Here is a 17,065-nt window from a genome sequence, read left to right as displayed (position 1 = left end):
GCTCTTCCCTGTTTTTCCGGCACTTCTAAAATACCACATTTCAATGCAGACCTCATAGACTCTTTATTAAAAAACCTTCCTTGCAATTTTTAGGTTTCTTTTTATCTTTCCGAGGCACCCAATGGGCTTTTTCATTCTGCTGTCAACTCCAGACTAGAAGACCCCTCAGCAAGAAAAAATGCTGCCAGCTGTGTTTCCTCTGTTTAAAATAAGCCTTTTCTTTTTTCTTCTTTCCTCCTATGGTCATGTTCCCTTTCCCACTGTGCTCCATCATTCTTCCAAGTTGGTATCAGTCACACAATGCTAGGCCAGTGAAGTTCTCAGAGACAAATCACAATATAATGTAATTAATTTTACTTCCAAACTATCACTTTCTGAGTCTCAAATTTACTGAGTTACTCTGATAAAGGTCACCACTGGAATAAATATCAAAAGAAAAATTGTATATGTTCCCTTTTAATTTAATCCCTTTATTTATGGTTAACAGCTCTCTTGCACCTCCTTCAACAATAATTCTCTTTAGCGTCTTGACCTGTTAAATTAATGTAGCTGACGCTCATTTTGCAAACGCAGATTCAGTCAAGCTACAAATAGAACTTCTAATGCATACAGTAATTTTCTCCATCAGCATCTCCTTATCATTAGGTACTCGTCTCTAAAGACCCTCTAAAATCTCAAATAGAATCTAATTATACAGCCTTTATCCCCCATCTCTTGTAAAACATGGAATTACGTATTATTCTGACTCACCTTCCTTTCTCTAGAAATTAGAAGAATGGTGTTCAGAAACAACTGAGAAAAGAATGGATATGAGTTAGACTTTTTGACAGTTAGATGGATAATCTATAGAAATCTCAGTCTCCAAAGAAATAATTAATTATTGTGTGGATGTTTGTTGTGTTTCGGCAGGAGGAAGAGGAAACAGAACTGGCAGTGATCTTTCTGCAGAAGTTGCTCCGAGGCAGGGCTATTCAGAACATGGTATTCTGTGTCTCCTTCTTTATGTCTCTCTTCAGAATGTGGGAATGATTGAAAGTGTGTTTGCAATCTTTCTTCCACAGCACTAATCAAGGGTAATGAGGCTTCTGCAGCATATCCTCCTGTATGTTATCTGGAGTCCTTCAAGGCTGATGTCTTTGCTCTCCAGCCCAAATTTCTTACAGGAACTTCTAGGTTCCTACACGTGTCTGTGAGTGTCTTCCTGTTCCTGCCATCCCCTGCACTCAGCTGTTTAATTAGATGCTTCATAGCAGAATTACTCAAATGGCAAATTCTACACTAGATCTGGACCATGAGTACATTTTGCCTTGATTGTGCCAAGATCCCAGGCACAAGAAACCTCCCACATCCCAGCAGGGCAGCTTGTATTTCATACCATCATTCCAGCTTCCTGTGATGGTGAGCTGAACCTTAGATGAGGAGCAACTGAAGCATACCATCGTGATTTCCAGCAAGTGCAGGACCCATCATTCTGCTTTCAGTGGAGCAGAAGTGGGTCTAGGTAAAAATTAATTGAGTAGCCATGCCCCGTGGGCTATATATTAAGCAAGTCTATCACTTTCAATCAAACCAGTCCAGAAGGTTTGTTTTCATGCCTGCTGAGAATATAATTGATATTCTCTCTTGTGCTAACTATTTAACATTTGTGAAGTGTTCCCATGTGGGACCCTGACCTGAGCTTTAGCAAACAATGCAATACCGTGAAAGTGGCTTGAGGTGGAATATAGACTTCCCAAGTCTTCTCCAGTTCTGTGGTGATCTATGAGAAGGATGTTTGATGCCGTTGCAGAACTGTTGACTTTCACATCATGAAACGTCCCACCATTTTAGGAATCTCGTTCCGGCTTCTACTGGATCAGAAATATATGACTTATTTGGAGAATGACATGAGCAGGGTTAAGTGATCCTTTGTTGCTGTTGGAAGCCCTGTTGGAAGAGAGGGGGAATGAAAATAAGACAGTGTCAGGGAAGGGCTGGGCCACATAACCCCATAACAGGGACAGCAGCAGTTTCAACAACCTCCCCACCAATTTATTGCTTTGAGCTGTTGCTGGACTCCCTCAAAAAGAAGGTCAGAGAACAGTATATGTTGAAATAGGAGACATCTAACCCTGGACTGAGAAAAAGGGGCAATGCTCACACTGGGAAGCTTTGACATTGAGGCTGATACAACAGGATATCCAGAAGGCTATTGCCCTTTTCACTTGACATTGATGTTGCTGTTCTGCATTCCAGTGGTTTGAGTTCTGGGTGAAGACAAACAGAATTTAAAAAATATATATATAATAAAGTAGCAAGGGATCATCTATACTCCACAGCAGAAGGTCTCAACTTCCATCTTCTCTGCAGGAGGGTTTAGGCAAGATTTACCTGACAGCTGTAGTGTTTGCCTAAATGCGACCACAAATTTGTTACAGAGAACTAGTCTTGGAAACAGCTGACTTTGCAACTTGGAGAAGAAGGGTGTGCTCTGCTGGCAAAACATGTTGATCTATATTCTCCATTTAATATGCTTGGTTGTTTAACTTTATTTTAAAGATGTTTGAAGGGAAGGAGAAGCGACTGGAACTGATCCGAGAGTTGCGCACCACTCACGCACTGCAGGAGGATGGACAGCTGCTTTTGAAGGCAGAGGAGGAAATGACACTGGCTCTACAGCAACAGCATGACTTGCAAATGCACAAGGTTTGCCTGTATAGATGGGAAGGCTGATTCACAACACTGTCCTGACTGGGCACTCTGTACTTGCAGTACTACCAACACTCTCGCATTTAATTTCTTTATGTTTTCTATTATCCACAGCACAGAAAGCACCCCAAGTAACAAAAATGCTCTCCTAGCACAGGCCAAGCATTGAATGCCTGAGGGGCTAAAATGGCTCTCTCACTGCTCTGGGGGTCCTGGGGAATCTCAGAAACAGACTGAGGCACCTTGACCACAGCTGTTACCCAGGCTGCGCTTGCTTTGTTTGCAGACAAAGCACTTATTTTTATTTACAGGGCTTTAACAAACCGCACTGTCAGACGAACCTCAGTTTTCCCACATTTCAATCCATTTGACTGGTGCTGTGACCTGGCATCACAATACATGCTTGTCACTCACATCTGTCAGATGTTTTACTGAATGTGTGTTACTGCTCTGCCCTTTCCCTGTTCCTTTTCTAGCTTGGCACCCTCGCAGGCTCCTCCTCAGGCATAAAACATCACAAAAGAAGCCAAAGCAGACTTACTTTGTAAATCTGGCTGGGCTTGAGACTTCTAGGACCTTAGCAATGGTGTCACATTGTTGTACTTGCCACTGTTACGGAGAGCAGAGAAATTTTGGGCTCCATCCTCTGCCAAGGATCTAGTGAGAGCAGGGGATGCTAATTCCCATCCTATTTCCTTGCAGGGCCACAACCTTCCAGAGCAAAATGAATCAAATGGCAGATGCTGGTCTGAAATGGATCATAAAGAAATTTTGTCCAGACTTCACTGCATCTCAGATATACAGTATCTCCCACATTCCTGCAGATTTTCCTATAGTTTTTACTACTCTTCTGTTTTTTCGGTGACCAGCTGTGAGGCAATTCTGCAGGTTCCAGATTATGATAACAGCATCCGCTGGCCAGCTGGCCTGGCAGAGGTGAAGCCAGAGCACTGCTTCCTGCTGGGTGGGCAGCGACAAAATTTCCCCTCAAATCTCAGTAAAAATTGAACCGGGTGACTGTGTTTTGCTGTTTATCATTTCCAGGTGCTCCCTCCTACACAGGGAGCCCAGGTGTGGAATGCAGGAATAGAGAGTTTTTCTACTGAGGAATTAAGAGAAAAATAAACGCCTTAGGCATTAGGAACTTGAAATGCTCTTTCTCTTCTGGAAGCCCAGGTGAGAGTGAAGGAGAGAGCAGTTCAGACACCATGACATTCACAGAGAAGGAGAGAGAGCAAATGGTAAAGATGCTGACCTCTGATCTCAGAATTTCCTTTTGGGAGAGCCACTATCCCCCTCTGCTGGTATCTACCTCCTCTACTCTTGCATTTTTTTTTACTATGTCTCTGAAGGCATACAGTCCAAGGCTCAGGTCTTCAAACACTTTGAACTTTAAAACTCTCTGGAATGCATGCGCAGGAGTTTTCTATGTGTGTGGCTATTCTAGAAAGTCACTGATGACTCACAGTTCTTTAATTTTTGGTGGTCACAGTTTTTGTTCAGGTTTTTGACCTTTCCAGTATAAAAAGAGGCATTTTTCAAGAAATGCTTCCGGCAGAAAGAGGACAGAAACTCCCGATAAAATGGTCAAAGATGAGGGGTTGAAGATTTCCAACCTCGTATATAACAAAAGTCTAAGACAAGAGTGTTCCTGGGTTGTTTTCCTCCATTTCACACCAGTTTTAGACACAGCACCTGGAGCAATAAAGAAGCAGCAGCATGTTAGTTCCATGTTATCCCTCCCTGTGGGCTGGTGCAGTTACTGCATTGCCATCCTCCATCTTAAACACCCATGGGCTAGGCACTGTCACTTCTAGATGTGTGCAACACTGACAATCCCACTTTCTTTGAAACACTGCATGAGCAAATGAGCTGATTTATTACTATTTGTCTGGGATATTTCAGCTCCATTTTGAGTTTTACATTCAGGTCTACTCTGTTATTGCCTGTTTATTCCAACAGAGGCACATCATCGCAGCCAGTTCCAGACATTCTCTCCTGCCAAGGACTGTGGCTTCATAGTCCATACTGGAGATAGATAATGAACTTACCATAGATCTTGTCCCTTTCTGAAGTGCAATCATGCATACCCAACCCATAAAACATGATGTGCTTGGCACAAGGAGTGAATGGCACAGTAACACTGAACACTTGGAATCTAGTCTCAGCTCTGTCACAGACTTTCTGATTTTCTATTACCTGGAATTTTGAGGTCTCGTTTGCACTTCTGCAAACTCAATATAGTTACTGTTGATTTGAATTTGTTAGCAATTAGTAACAGTTTTAGGTAATAACTCAATAGCTAAACCTGTAGGGACTCACGGTTGCTGTAGTATCTCAGCAACTTGAATCACTTTGGTCACATCATGAATGTCCAACCAAAGATGTACCATTTCACTGAGGTGGCTTTGAACTGTAACAAACATTTTGTATCCTCAGGGGAGGATAGAAATGTGGCTGTACTCAAAATTGCACAGTTTCCTAAACCTTTACTCAAGCTTCCTACTCATAAAGAGTAAGGGTTTTCCTTCCAAATGCTAGAAAGAAGGTTCATTTGCAACTTTTGATCCTATTTTTCTGTTCCGGTCTAGCTAAACTTAGCACAGAAAGATGGAGGGTATGCAGCTGAAGTCATTTCATTGTCACTTTTATACCTCCCCTTTCTTGGTCTGGGCAGTGGAGCATTCCCCAGTAACAAGCAGATGGCCTCAGCAACTATTTGGGTTATACTCACAGCCACAGTAGTTCATAATACCTGGAATATAGCACGTTTAGTGCTTTATCTCCTCCCACCCACCCAAGCATAGGGGCTGCTTGTCCTAGTGTGACAGTATCGGGACTATTCCCGCCCTCACTAGTTTTGCCATCTTTTAGCCTCTTTATGCCATTAGAGCCTATATACAGGAACATTACATTTTGCAGAATCCAGGCCAGCGCATGTAAAACAAGAAGAATGCAAAACTCCTAGGGTTGTCCCATGGCTGGTCTGAGTGGATGTTGCAGAGCTGTTTCACATGCCTGTGGTAGTCCTGGGACTTCAAACAACATTCCTGGGGTTTGTAACACAACTCTTTGCTTTTTTTTTTTTTAAAGCTGTCATCAGTGGAGAACCACTTGGCCAGGGAAGAAGGAAGGGTACTGGCAAACATATTTGATTTCCTGTCCAAAGAGCTGGTGAGGCTGCAAGAAGAACGGAAGATCCATGCTTTTGTCATGCTGGCTGAGAGGCAGAGGCGGATGCGGGAAGCAGAGGAGAGCGGACGTCGTCAGGTGGAAGAGAGGCGGCGCCAGGAAGAAGATGAGATTTTCAAACAGGCAGGAGAGGGAGACTGGTGGGACTGTGGGCGGCTTGTAGGAACTGCCTCCTTGTGGGAAGGTCCAGATGGAAGGGAGGTGCTTCTGCTCTGACTTTGGTGATGGCTAGTTTTAAAATTGCAGGGGAAGGCTTGGTGAAGAGAGGGTGATTCCTTCCTAAAAGAGTCATGCCTATTAAATTAAGGATGATCTGAATACCCCTACAGACAGTCCTGTTAGGCATATCATGAATGGATGTAGGTTTCTAAATTTCCACAACAAACACCTATGGAGAACAGATGTACCTAGATCATCTTTAGGAATAATATTTTGTCAGCACTTTGTCTGTCCAGCAGAACTAATAGGTGCTTTCCCAGGAAGGATGCCTTTAAGCAAGGTTTTGGAAAGATTTTGCCCCCAAAAAGTGGAGTGCAAATAACAAGAGGTACAAAAATTACTTTGAAGTCATTATAATGGATAACATAACCTTGAAATCCAGAAACAAAAATCCTGAATTACCATATTCCATAACTATTCTATAGTGCTATTCCTATTCTTTAGCTCCTGACTGCATGAAGCATATTTCTCCCAGTTGAAAGGAATGAGTGGGAGCCTAATTGACTATACCAATAATTTTCAAACTTTGTGGGAGGAGGTTAATATCAAGAGAGTCTGGCATCATGTTTATTTTTCTTTTAATTTTAGCTTCTCCTCTTATCTTTTCTGCATCTCTGAGTGGGAAGCAAGGAGGGTCAAAGTGCCATAAGCTTATGCCTTTCAGACTAGCAGAAGGAAAACACCCATTTCTGGAACCTCTGCTCTACAACCATTATAAGGAAACCAATAATTTTATCTTGGTTTTATTCATGTTACTTTGACTGGCTTGATGGAACCTTTCCCATCAGGATTTGCTTGAATGAAAGCTGATTAATTTACTGAAGTCAATACTGATGATGATTTTTTGGCAGTTGTTGCTCAGGGGACCATGAGAACTGAGGAAGCAACTGCCATTGCATTCACAGAACTAACCTGCTCCAGCAGAATTGGATCTGCGGATAAGTTTCTCTTCTACCACTGGCTCTTTCCTGCACTTGTTTCTGTTCAGTTAGTTCTCAGAAAGAATTTTTAGAAAATAAATTTTTACACAAGTTATTCTTCCCAGAAAGCACCTCTGAAACCAAATCTCAGGCTGGCCTACCTGAAATTAAGAGTCTGGTGAAAATCTCTTGCCCTTGCTTCTTTGGAAATCTGTTTCCACCACGCTCCTGGCACAGCAATAGGCAGAGGAACGATATCTTGGTGTTTTGTTCCAGGTGGTGAAAGTGCACCAGAGCACTATTGACTCCTACTTGGAAGACATTATCCTGAGTAGCATGGAGAACACAGCTGAAGAACAAGCCAGGGAAGAGATTCAGAGAATGGCTGTAGAAGTCAATGACATTGCTTACGAAATGGAAAGCCGGTACGTTATTGAACGGCACATTAGAGGCTGTTTACAGCAGTTTAGAACCTGCCTGACCATCTGCTTCTGTGGTTACGTGTATAATCTAAGACATGGGAAGGGCAGAGCAATACTGTTCGTGATCGGTTCATTAGCGTGACCGCTGTATGGGAACCACATTGTTACTACCTGGTACACACATATAAATCCATCAGGGCTTTATTTCTGTACAGCATGTGCCAGATTCCCTTTGCAAATCGCTTGTGGGATCTGTGAATCACCCTTTTTAGACTTCTCCATGCCAATGTGATGCTGTGACTGAGCTTTAAGTGAATCTGGGAACTGCCTAAAGCAATACCCATTCATACTGGTCTTTTCATTTATTTACACTGCTACAGAAAATCGGTTTGAAAGAGATGCTAAAAGATACAGCTATGCAGCAGTCTTTCATCCTGGGGTGGCTGTTCTTTAAGAAACTGCCAATTTCCTTGGGGTCAGTCATATTGATGGCTGCCTGACAAGGCACTTTGAGTAGAGTAAGTTGCTGAGAACACCACAGTCTTGTGTTTGGCTGGGGCATCAACAGTGAATACTTTTTAGGACCTGCCAAACCTCCAGTTCAGTTTCTATGCTCTTTTTTTGGAATTGAGCCATAAAAATCCCAGTGACACAGTGACTCTCCTATGGTACAACAGCTGTGTATTTTGTAACTAGACGAATACACCCAGAATGTTGAAATCCTTGAGGAGAATGAAGTGTGGATAATGCATGCAGCCCCTGGGCCAATTGGGAACCCACCAAACACTGGCATGGAAAGGAGTATGGGGCCCAGCCAAATGCAGAGTCACAAAAGGGAAGAATTTAGCAAACTCAGCAATGGGCCAAAGACTAAACTGACAAAGACGCAAATCCTCAGAGGTATCTGCGTGTCTAACTCAGTTTGTCATCAGTGAGAACTGGGCTCCTAAATACCTTCAAGGATAAGGAGTCTAGGGTGATCTTCTCCCTGGAAATATTGCTTTTCAATGCAGTATTGAACACATTGGCAGTGCAGTGCAAAGGAGAATAGTCACACTGTCACCTATTTGTAGGATAAAGAGAGAACCAGCTGACAATTACTGCCATGACAATACACTCCCTTGAAAACAGTGAGAATATTTACAAGGGGGTCTTGTGTTTGCAGAGGTGATCTGAAAAGAAAATTAAAATACTAATACCACTCTGCATCTGTTCTGTAGTCGAACTCGCCTACAGTCAGAAGAGATTGTAGCAGAGCTCGTTTATGACTTCCTGATCCCAGAAGCTGAGAAAATGTCTATCAGAGAAAAAGGTAAGGAGTCCAGTAACTGTATTCTCTTCATGAACTGGTTCACCCTCCTCACTCTAGCTCACTGAAAGGAAAGATGCAGTGCCAAAAGTTGTCTCAGTTCTCTGAGATTCCTCTTTTGCACTCTGCAGGTAGAAAGTTAAGCCCTCTGACCCTTTTTCACCAATTTCTCATGAGCTTTAGTCTTTTAAAATGGTGGCCTGAATTCAGACCTGATGTAAATTTGTTGTATCTGCAACAATAAAACTACATGACAGGAAGCAGCCCATTGCACCTTCAAAAACAAACTGGGAAAAGTCTTTAAGTAGCATGGCTGTGAATGGTCTATTATATGGCAATTTCTAAAAACTGTCAAAGTCTTTAACAGGCAGATTACTTAAACATATGCCACATGCGGAAGGAAGATTATGTGCTTTCCTATGCTTTCCCCCTCCCCCCTCAATTGGTTGAGAGCTAGAAGCAAAGGTTTTAGGGTTGGCTGTAGTGGCATCATGTTTTAAGTAGATAATCTTGCAGTTGTAAAGGATGCTTCTGTTTCGCCAAAATGGAATAGTATCTGTCAAAATACAGAGGGGAAGGCCCTGGAAACCTGTGTATTACATTGAGGATCATGAATAAATGGCTGTTCTTAACTGGGACATTTCCACTGACCAGCACACTCAGAAGACCGTGACTAAACCAGTCACCCATAGACAGTGGATACAACCTAAGAAAAGCAATTGTATCACAATCGAGTCTGAAGCAGTCCTTGCTGCAGTGTACTTCTCTGACTTGAGAACAAAAGCACTTACTTCATTGCTTTTATTGTTGCTTTGTGAATGAAAACACAAACCCTGCAAACACATTTTGTGGTCTCTGAATTGTGCAGACTTTTTTCTTCCTAGTTTGTGTATTTGTCACAACAACAGTATCTATTCAGCAGCTGGCAATTCTGCATAAGCTTAAATCAGCTCCCTTCTCCTTAGCCTTGCTTCTGCAAGCCTACCAAAGCAGGTGATGTTATTTTAGTCAACAAAGCCTACAGCTCAGGCACTAACACAGGTTAGCCTGTCTCAGAAAGGAGAACAGAAAGAGAAGACCTGGAGATTGCCCAGGATTCTGGACACACAGTGGTGCCAGCAAGGAAGAAAATATGTACTGGGCTTAAATGCAACAGCAGCTGATGAACAAAGCACCTCAGAAGCACTCCCAAGCAACAGAGGAAAAAAATCTTCAAAATCTGTGATAGCTACAGTGGGTTTGCCTAGAAAGCAGAGCTAGACCCAGGCAAAAATTAAAGTGGATACTGGAGGAAGAGCTAAAGCAATAGGTGATAAAGTACAAGACCTCCTTCAAACGTGGTCAGGTGAAATTTGCCACAATATTCTTGTGACGGCAGACATCAAATGTCAGGAAGAGACCTGGCTTGTACTCTCTTCTGCTATTGCAGCTTAGGGTGGAGGGGACTCCATACTCTTAAGAGATAGCTGAATTCTATTAAACGTCTACAAATGCTCTCATGAACACACCCTGCCATAAACCTTCTGCACAGCGATACCTTCAAGGAAGAAGAATCTGTAACTACTCCATATAAATCCAAAGGAAATAGTATCAAAGAATGGCATTAGATCTCATGAGCACATCAGTGTATTGCGTTTCTGTGGCAGCTTTTAAAGCTTTCCCTATAGTGAGCCAGATTATTCATTATGAAACTGTGTTTTAGCAACCTGGCACATGATTCAGCATACACCTTCTCTGAAACTAGGAGGAACTGATCTGAGAGCACAGTTGTCTGGCCTGCCGGAGGAGCAAATCCATTTGTAGAACAAAGATTTGAGGGCCTGCAAGTTCAGTCTTTGCCTACGCTTTAGCTTCCCCTTAAACATCTCTATTTTGCCACTACCTAGTCTTTTCTTGTTTTTTTTTTTTTTCTCCTCTTTTTGTTGCATTCCTATGCATAAAAGCAGGGATTATCCAATACTGGCTTATCCTGAAACTCCTCTGCACCTCACTTCTGAACCCTCCTTCACTGGAAGTAGAAGTCAATATGCTGATATGAAAAAACTTGCTTTTAAAAGGACAATTACTCACCAGTTTGAACCAGCTTTCTTTTAGATGGTATTCACTGTGGATGGAGGAAGGGACTGCAGCAATATCAGGAGAGTATTCCTGGTATAGTTGATACACTTCATGTATACACGATTGAAGCCAAAATGCCTTGGGTAGAGAAAACTCTCCTGGGAATTGAGAGCTGGCCGGTGAAGGTCACTTTTTCAAACGCAAGTGAGATCCAGTTGCATTCATTGTCGACAAAATGGACCTGGGTGATGGATAAACATAAAGAGGGTGGGTTAGTAACGTTGAGCGACTGAGTCAGTGACAGTATGCAGAACTGTATGACAGCACGCAAGGCACCAGTGGTTCAGATTCAGAGTTAAAGTACAGCTCAGCCTTATAACATAAACAGACCAAAGCAGCAAGAAAGTCTTGGACTTTTGCAGGGAAGTGTCATGATGAGAGCCACAGCTCCTTCCTGCACCATTCCCCACACCCTCCTTACAAGCACGCAGTATTTCAATCCCCATGATTGTTTACCAGCATCATAAGTCTAGAGGGAGAAAGAGGGAACAAAGAATGGTGAAGAGCAATGAAGAGAATTGTAGGGTGAATGCTTTGGCTTGGTAATTATTTCCCAAGAGGTGGGCTAGAAATATATACAAATGACATTGGATGAAAACCATAAAACACAGTAAAGAACAATCCTGCAGTAGCAAAAGGGAGACGATAAGGTAGGTGCCTTAATGTGTCTATACTGTCTCCAAGTCTTTCTTTGAACTCAGTAAGAGTTTCTCAGTGCAGGCAAAATCATAGCACAGGAGAGGGCAGATTTCAGCTCCAGTCTTCCAGAGACCTGCTGCAATTAACAGACACTGAAGGAGAAGTTATTTTAAAGCCTGATAACATATCCTGGGCAGTTATGCCCTAAGCTGGAAAGGAAAACACTTTGGCTGCGTGTCCCGCTGTGTGGGCTGGTCTTCAAAGTGAAATGCAAAGTTGGTTGCTGCTATTAGATGGCAGTAGAACGCTTTCAGCCAAAGTTAGAAGGGTGTGATTTTTTTTCCTGAGATAGGCTTTTCCACAGCTGCAGGAGGGCTAAAAGCTATCCCTCCCTTCTCCCCTACGGAGAACACTTTGCTGTACATTTCCACGTGAAAGCCTTACCTCTTTTTACACGCAGTGAGGCAGTCCCAAAGAAAACACATCTATGCTGCTCATCAGATCATCCACAGGGGCACAGAGAGGGTAGTGGCTGATCTGGCACTACATCGGGAGACATCTGCCAGCAAGATAAAGGGAGATCCTCCTGCTGGGACAGCTAGCGCTGCTTTGAGTGGGACAGCTGCTGGACCTAGTGCAGCTGACAGCACTTGCTCTGCCCCAGTTGCACGTGAACTAGCTAAACTTCTGTGCGAAGAAAGCCCAGGAGAAACAGCAGTGAATCCTTCTGATGGATCAGACAAGGATCCCACAGCCTCCTAGAGACAGAAGATGAGCCAGGTGAGTTTCCCTTCCCCTCCGTGATTTGGGCTCGGAGCATGGTGAAGGAGAGGGAAGCACATTATATTTACTTTTTTCAGGGCACCCAGAATGGAAAATCCTCTCTCTCCCTTGGGCTGTCCTTCCTGCTGCCTGCCAGCAATGTTGTCCTGGAACCACTCTGTCTACATTTTGGTGTGGCAGCCCCAGTCCAGCCCCCTCCACCACCTCCCCTCCTAGCTTTGGACCTCATTAGCTAATTTTCCTCTTTAATTATTAAGAGAAGCTTGAGTGAGAAAGCAGTGTTAGCATTCCTTGTTTGTTTTCCTGGCACAGACCAATAAAGATCTGCACCTGGGCTTTTGATGGTATTTCCTTGCATCAATAACATTAAATGAAAAAATATTCCAGCAGTGGGGAATTTTGAGTTGAGACCATGCACAGAGTCTTTTCTCAAGCATGCCCCACCGATTTCCTTAGTGGAGTAAAGCAGAGCGGCTTCCTGCATTAGCAGTGCTATTAATAAAGCGTTGAACGAAAACGGTCAGATCTTGCATCATCTTTTCACATAATTAGTCCTTGCATAAAGAAAAGGTGCCCCTGACCTCAGCAGAGTGGGTCCTGCCAACCAGGCAGTGTCTGGCACTAGTAACTAAGGCTCGGTGATAGCAGAATGACATGGCGGGGGCTGACGTAGCTGGCGCAAAGGACCCACTAGCCAGGGCTTACGGCTTTTCCAGAAATGTTACTCTTTGGGCTGGCCTCTTCTTGCTTTTTATCATCCCAAAGGAGAACAATTCTGGAAAGACTTATTTTTCTTAGAACAGCGTTAGTCACTCTGGCTTTCCAGCTCCAGGGGGCTGTGCCGAAAGGATGCCGGCTTTGCCTTGTTTGCAAGCATGGGGGTGCTCCAGCTCAGGATGTCAGAAATCAGCAGGCTGCAGACAGGCGCAGTGCATCTGATCAGAGAGCTGTCAGGGACTTGCTCAGCTCTCCAGCACCCACCTGTCAAAATTCCTGAGGTCTGTGGGTTTAGCATCTGAAAGGTACGTTTACACCGATACCGACATCAAACGCACCAGCTTTTGGAGGAGCAGGCACAGCCACACCACCACACCTAGAATGCTTACTCATTGATGGCTACAACTTATGCAACAAATAGCAGTATTAGCTCTCAGTGCTAACGTGATAATGAGCTGATCTCTGTGTACGTCCATCATTTCTCAGTAACTGACAGCCTGTTTTTTGTGCTGGGTCTGTAAAGCCTCAGGTATGGTCCAGCTAACTAATCCTGAACATGGCGCTGCTCCTTCAAAACACAAATCAGCAGCTGGACAAAAATTCAGGCTCATTAGTGAATTCCTGGAAAAATTGGTTTCTGTTTTGTTGGGGACGGGGGGGGGGGAGAGAGGAGGAAAAAAGTCCGAATACCCCCGTATTCTGCTGATGAGAACTGGAGAGAGGAAACGGAGCTGCACCAAGAAACCACTGCTGGTCTCCAGGTCACTGAACCAGGGGCACCAGGTGGCTGGTGGGGTCAGGCAGCCTCTGTAAGTACTGCAGAACCTGGCAGGAGTCAGAGATGGGTGATGAGTTTTGGTTAGGACTCTGTGAGGATGATCCCATTAGGGTTTGGGGATTCGGGAAAATCCTTACAGCGTACATAGCTAGTCAGTAAAAGGGAAGGTAGCAAATGAAAAAACATAGAAAGAAACACTCTCCACGGTGTGGGAGGAGAAGCTGTGCAGGGATCAGCTCTTTTGCCTCAGGCTGCCTTGGACAAATTTAGCCTGCTTGAAAGAGGGGGGATAACACGAATCACAAGATCCGTGTAGTAAGAGAGACATGGAAAACTTGATGGAGCAGAACGGTAGAACAGGAAGACCGATCCATTGAGGCATTTACTGTATTTCTGAGATGGTATGTTGAAATAAACGTTCTCCACGCGGCTCGTTGTACAACTTGACGTGGTTTTAAAAAGATAAGAAGTATTCCAACAGGTGTGGGAATGGACGTAGGTTGCAGCGCTCTGGTCTTCTGCAGGGTTACAGCCCTCTGCACGACAGCGAGGGGGCAGGGGACTCCAGGTGCTATGCACAGGCTGAGCTATAAATGTCTTGGCTTCTGTTACGCTTTAAGGGACACCATCAGGGTAAAGCCATCTTTTCCACGTGACATTGCCTAGCATGTAAACTGAAGGCCACAGCAGGATTCCTGCAGGAAACTGCTCTAGAAACTGCTTTCAGTTGTCATGTGTGGGGTTGGTTTTTTTTTTTCCAAGCTTCGCAGAATGTGCTTTGAGAAAGAAAACGAGCACAGTGAGAGGGAATTGGGATCACAAATCAACAGCACAAGAATGCACCATTCCCTCTGCTAGCAGGAGCCAGAACAACCCTGAGGAGGAGCCCGTACCCGAAACAAACACAGCAGATGCCTCCAGGGCTGCACCAACACAGCGGAAACACCGGGGAAATTCTGCTTGTCCCGCTTTTCCTTCACCAGCTGCCCGCTGGGAGGGAGCCTGGCTGTGCCGCTCTGCCGGCTTCTGCATCCAGACAGGTGCGGGAGACGCGCTGAACCAAATGAGCCTCTGGGGTCACTGCACCGTGAGAATGGTGAAAAATCGGTCTCTTTGCAGTAAATGAATGAATGCAAATTGTCTCGGGTCTTCCCTGCCGATACGGCTCTTGCCGTGTGGAAGGAGGAAATCCTACTGCGATAACTACAGTTCAGACCAGCAAAAAGGGCTTCCGGTAGGACAACTGGAAGCCAACGCACCTTTTTCGCTGGACACTTACTACACCTGCGTTTTTGTCACCATAAAAACACAACAAACCCATGCTCTGCCATCTCTCCTGCCTCCCTTAAAAGCAACATGACCATCACAAAAGTTGCTGCTGCGGACCTGGCTGTGGTGCTGTTAAAAGAGTTCCTGCCACTTCCTGAGCGCTGCTGGTTTCTCTGCTCCTGGTCTCGCAAGCACGCAGGATCTGCCTGCTACTTTGCTGGGCTCAGTTCAGCCCTCACACAACTTTGGTGGGGGATAACCCTACAAGAATGGTCCCTACGTGCCAAAGGCTTTTAACAAGGTCCGATGGCACTGACACTAACTTCACCTCCTCCCAGTCCTGTCTCCCTGCTTCCACCAAAATCCTGTTCATGCAGCTTTTCGTGCGTTTTTCTGACTGGTGAGTCAGTATCTTCTCGGCGTCCCCCAGCCTCCTCGCCTCAGTGCCCTCCAGAGTCGGGCCTGGGCTTGGAAGAGGAGCTATTGTTCCATACCCACGCTCTCCACCCCACCAGAGGCAGGAATTGTTTTGAACATCTGCCAAAACCGCCAACTCCCCGAGACGTTAACGTGTGCACCTAGACTAGTAAATTCAGTTTGCCTGGGACCTCTCCTTGGCGGTGAGCCCGATACGCACAGCGCAGCCTGGATGGGATGCTTCCAAAACGGAGGGGCTGCACGTGAAATGGCACCTGGAGGCGATTCCTGGCCCGTGGTCATTCCCAGGCTGCGTCAAGCAACGGCGCGGGAGAGGGGTAGGAGACCCTGCCTGAAAACGTACGCTGCCTGTCCCTGCCAGGGGGGATGTAACGATGTAGGCAGTCGCATTTCAGTGCCCCGGAATGCTCTGCAGCATTTCGTTGACCAGCGGAACCTTGCAGAGCCCTGCCCTGCAGCACACACACACAACCCGTGCCCCCGTCTCACGAGCGTGGGCGAGATGCCCAAAGGCCAGTGGGCCTCCCATGCGGCAGCACCAGGGCTTTGGTGCGGCTGGGTGGGTGCGCCAGTCCGAGGCCCCCACCTCTCCTCACAGCCACTGCCGGGAGCAGAACTGGCAGGGAAAGCATCTCAACAGACACGGTTTGCACGAGAGAGAAAATCCCAGCGGGCCGATGGGGAGGGGGTACGCTGAAACCAGGGGAGGAGAGGCAGCTCTGGCTCTCTGCTCCGATCGTATCACTCTCGTTCTTCCTTTTCTCCCACACGCTGCGTCAACGCCACGCACCTCTTCCTCCACCTCCTGTGGCCGGCGTCCAGGCCGCTTCTCTTGGCCTGCTCCCACGTGCCAAAGCCCAGTCCTTCATGCAGCACTCAGAAGGGATGTCCCGTTCCCGTTTCCTTCCTGGGCTGCTCACCTGTATCCACTTGTTGCCCAGGGCCAGAGCCCTCCCCGGCCAGCCTGGCTCAGCACACCACCCCCGACAGACCTGAGAGCTGTGACTGCCCCTGCAAACACTCACCGTCGCGGCTGGCCACTAGTCTATGGCTGGTTGGACCTGTTGCACAGCCCAGCCCAGCCCAGCCCATGCCCAGCCGTCTGAGATTTACCACATCTAGTCCCCCCGATGGGGAGCTTTCGTGGTAACCTGCACTCCTTGCCCGTCCCGGAGCTCCTCGGTCAGTGCTGGGCGCGGGGATGTTCCTCCTCTTCCTCGGGGTAGCGGCTGGAAGCGTGCGGTGCTACCTGCAATGCAAATTGCAGTGAGCTAATTGCAGCTGCGCAGCAAGGACCCGATGCTGTTGCTCTTGGTGACGTCAGCGCTGAGCGTGAACAACACCAGTGCTCTGAATACAGATGCAGCAAGGAGCCTGAAACATTTAACCAGTGCTCTTACATAGCCCCTGAACTGAGAGCGCACTAAGCCTTCTCCTAAATACCCTTCTCGGCCAGCATCTTCTCACCATTTTACATCGCTAGCGTTTGGAAAGCAGCCACTCCCACCAGCGTTACGGAGACTGAAAAGCTGCATTCGCTCCTCTCTCCTGAAGTTGCTGCAGGATTGATCCT

The 17,065-nt window shown here is 45.8% G+C and overlaps 1 protein-coding gene across 1 annotated transcript in view; it reads left to right on the top strand.

Moving 5' to 3' along the window:
* Positions 1-12,623, top strand: part of MAATS1 (MYCBP-associated, testis expressed 1) — a 29,354-nt gene extending 16,731 nt beyond the window's left edge. The window contains exons 10-16 of the mRNA XM_009329312.1: positions 910-981; positions 2,539-2,685; positions 5,782-6,003; positions 7,296-7,444; positions 8,662-8,753; positions 11,968-12,287; positions 12,368-12,623. Coding sequence (XP_009327587.1) covers positions 910-981; positions 2,539-2,685; positions 5,782-6,003; positions 7,296-7,444; positions 8,662-8,753; positions 11,968-12,269 — 984 coding nt within the window. The 3' untranslated portion in view covers positions 12,270-12,287; positions 12,368-12,623. The remainder of the gene's footprint in view (positions 1-909; positions 982-2,538; positions 2,686-5,781; positions 6,004-7,295; positions 7,445-8,661; positions 8,754-11,967; positions 12,288-12,367) is intronic.
* Positions 12,624-17,065: the final 4,442 nt, after the last annotated feature.

This window comes from Pygoscelis adeliae, unplaced genomic scaffold (assembly GCF_000699105.1).
Source record: "Pygoscelis adeliae isolate BGI_AS28 unplaced genomic scaffold, ASM69910v1 Scaffold120, whole genome shotgun sequence".
Taxonomy (NCBI): Eukaryota; Metazoa; Chordata; class Aves; order Sphenisciformes; family Spheniscidae; genus Pygoscelis; species Pygoscelis adeliae.
The sequence above is the reverse complement of the archived record's forward strand: the minus strand, read 5'-3'. Positions and strand labels throughout refer to the sequence as shown.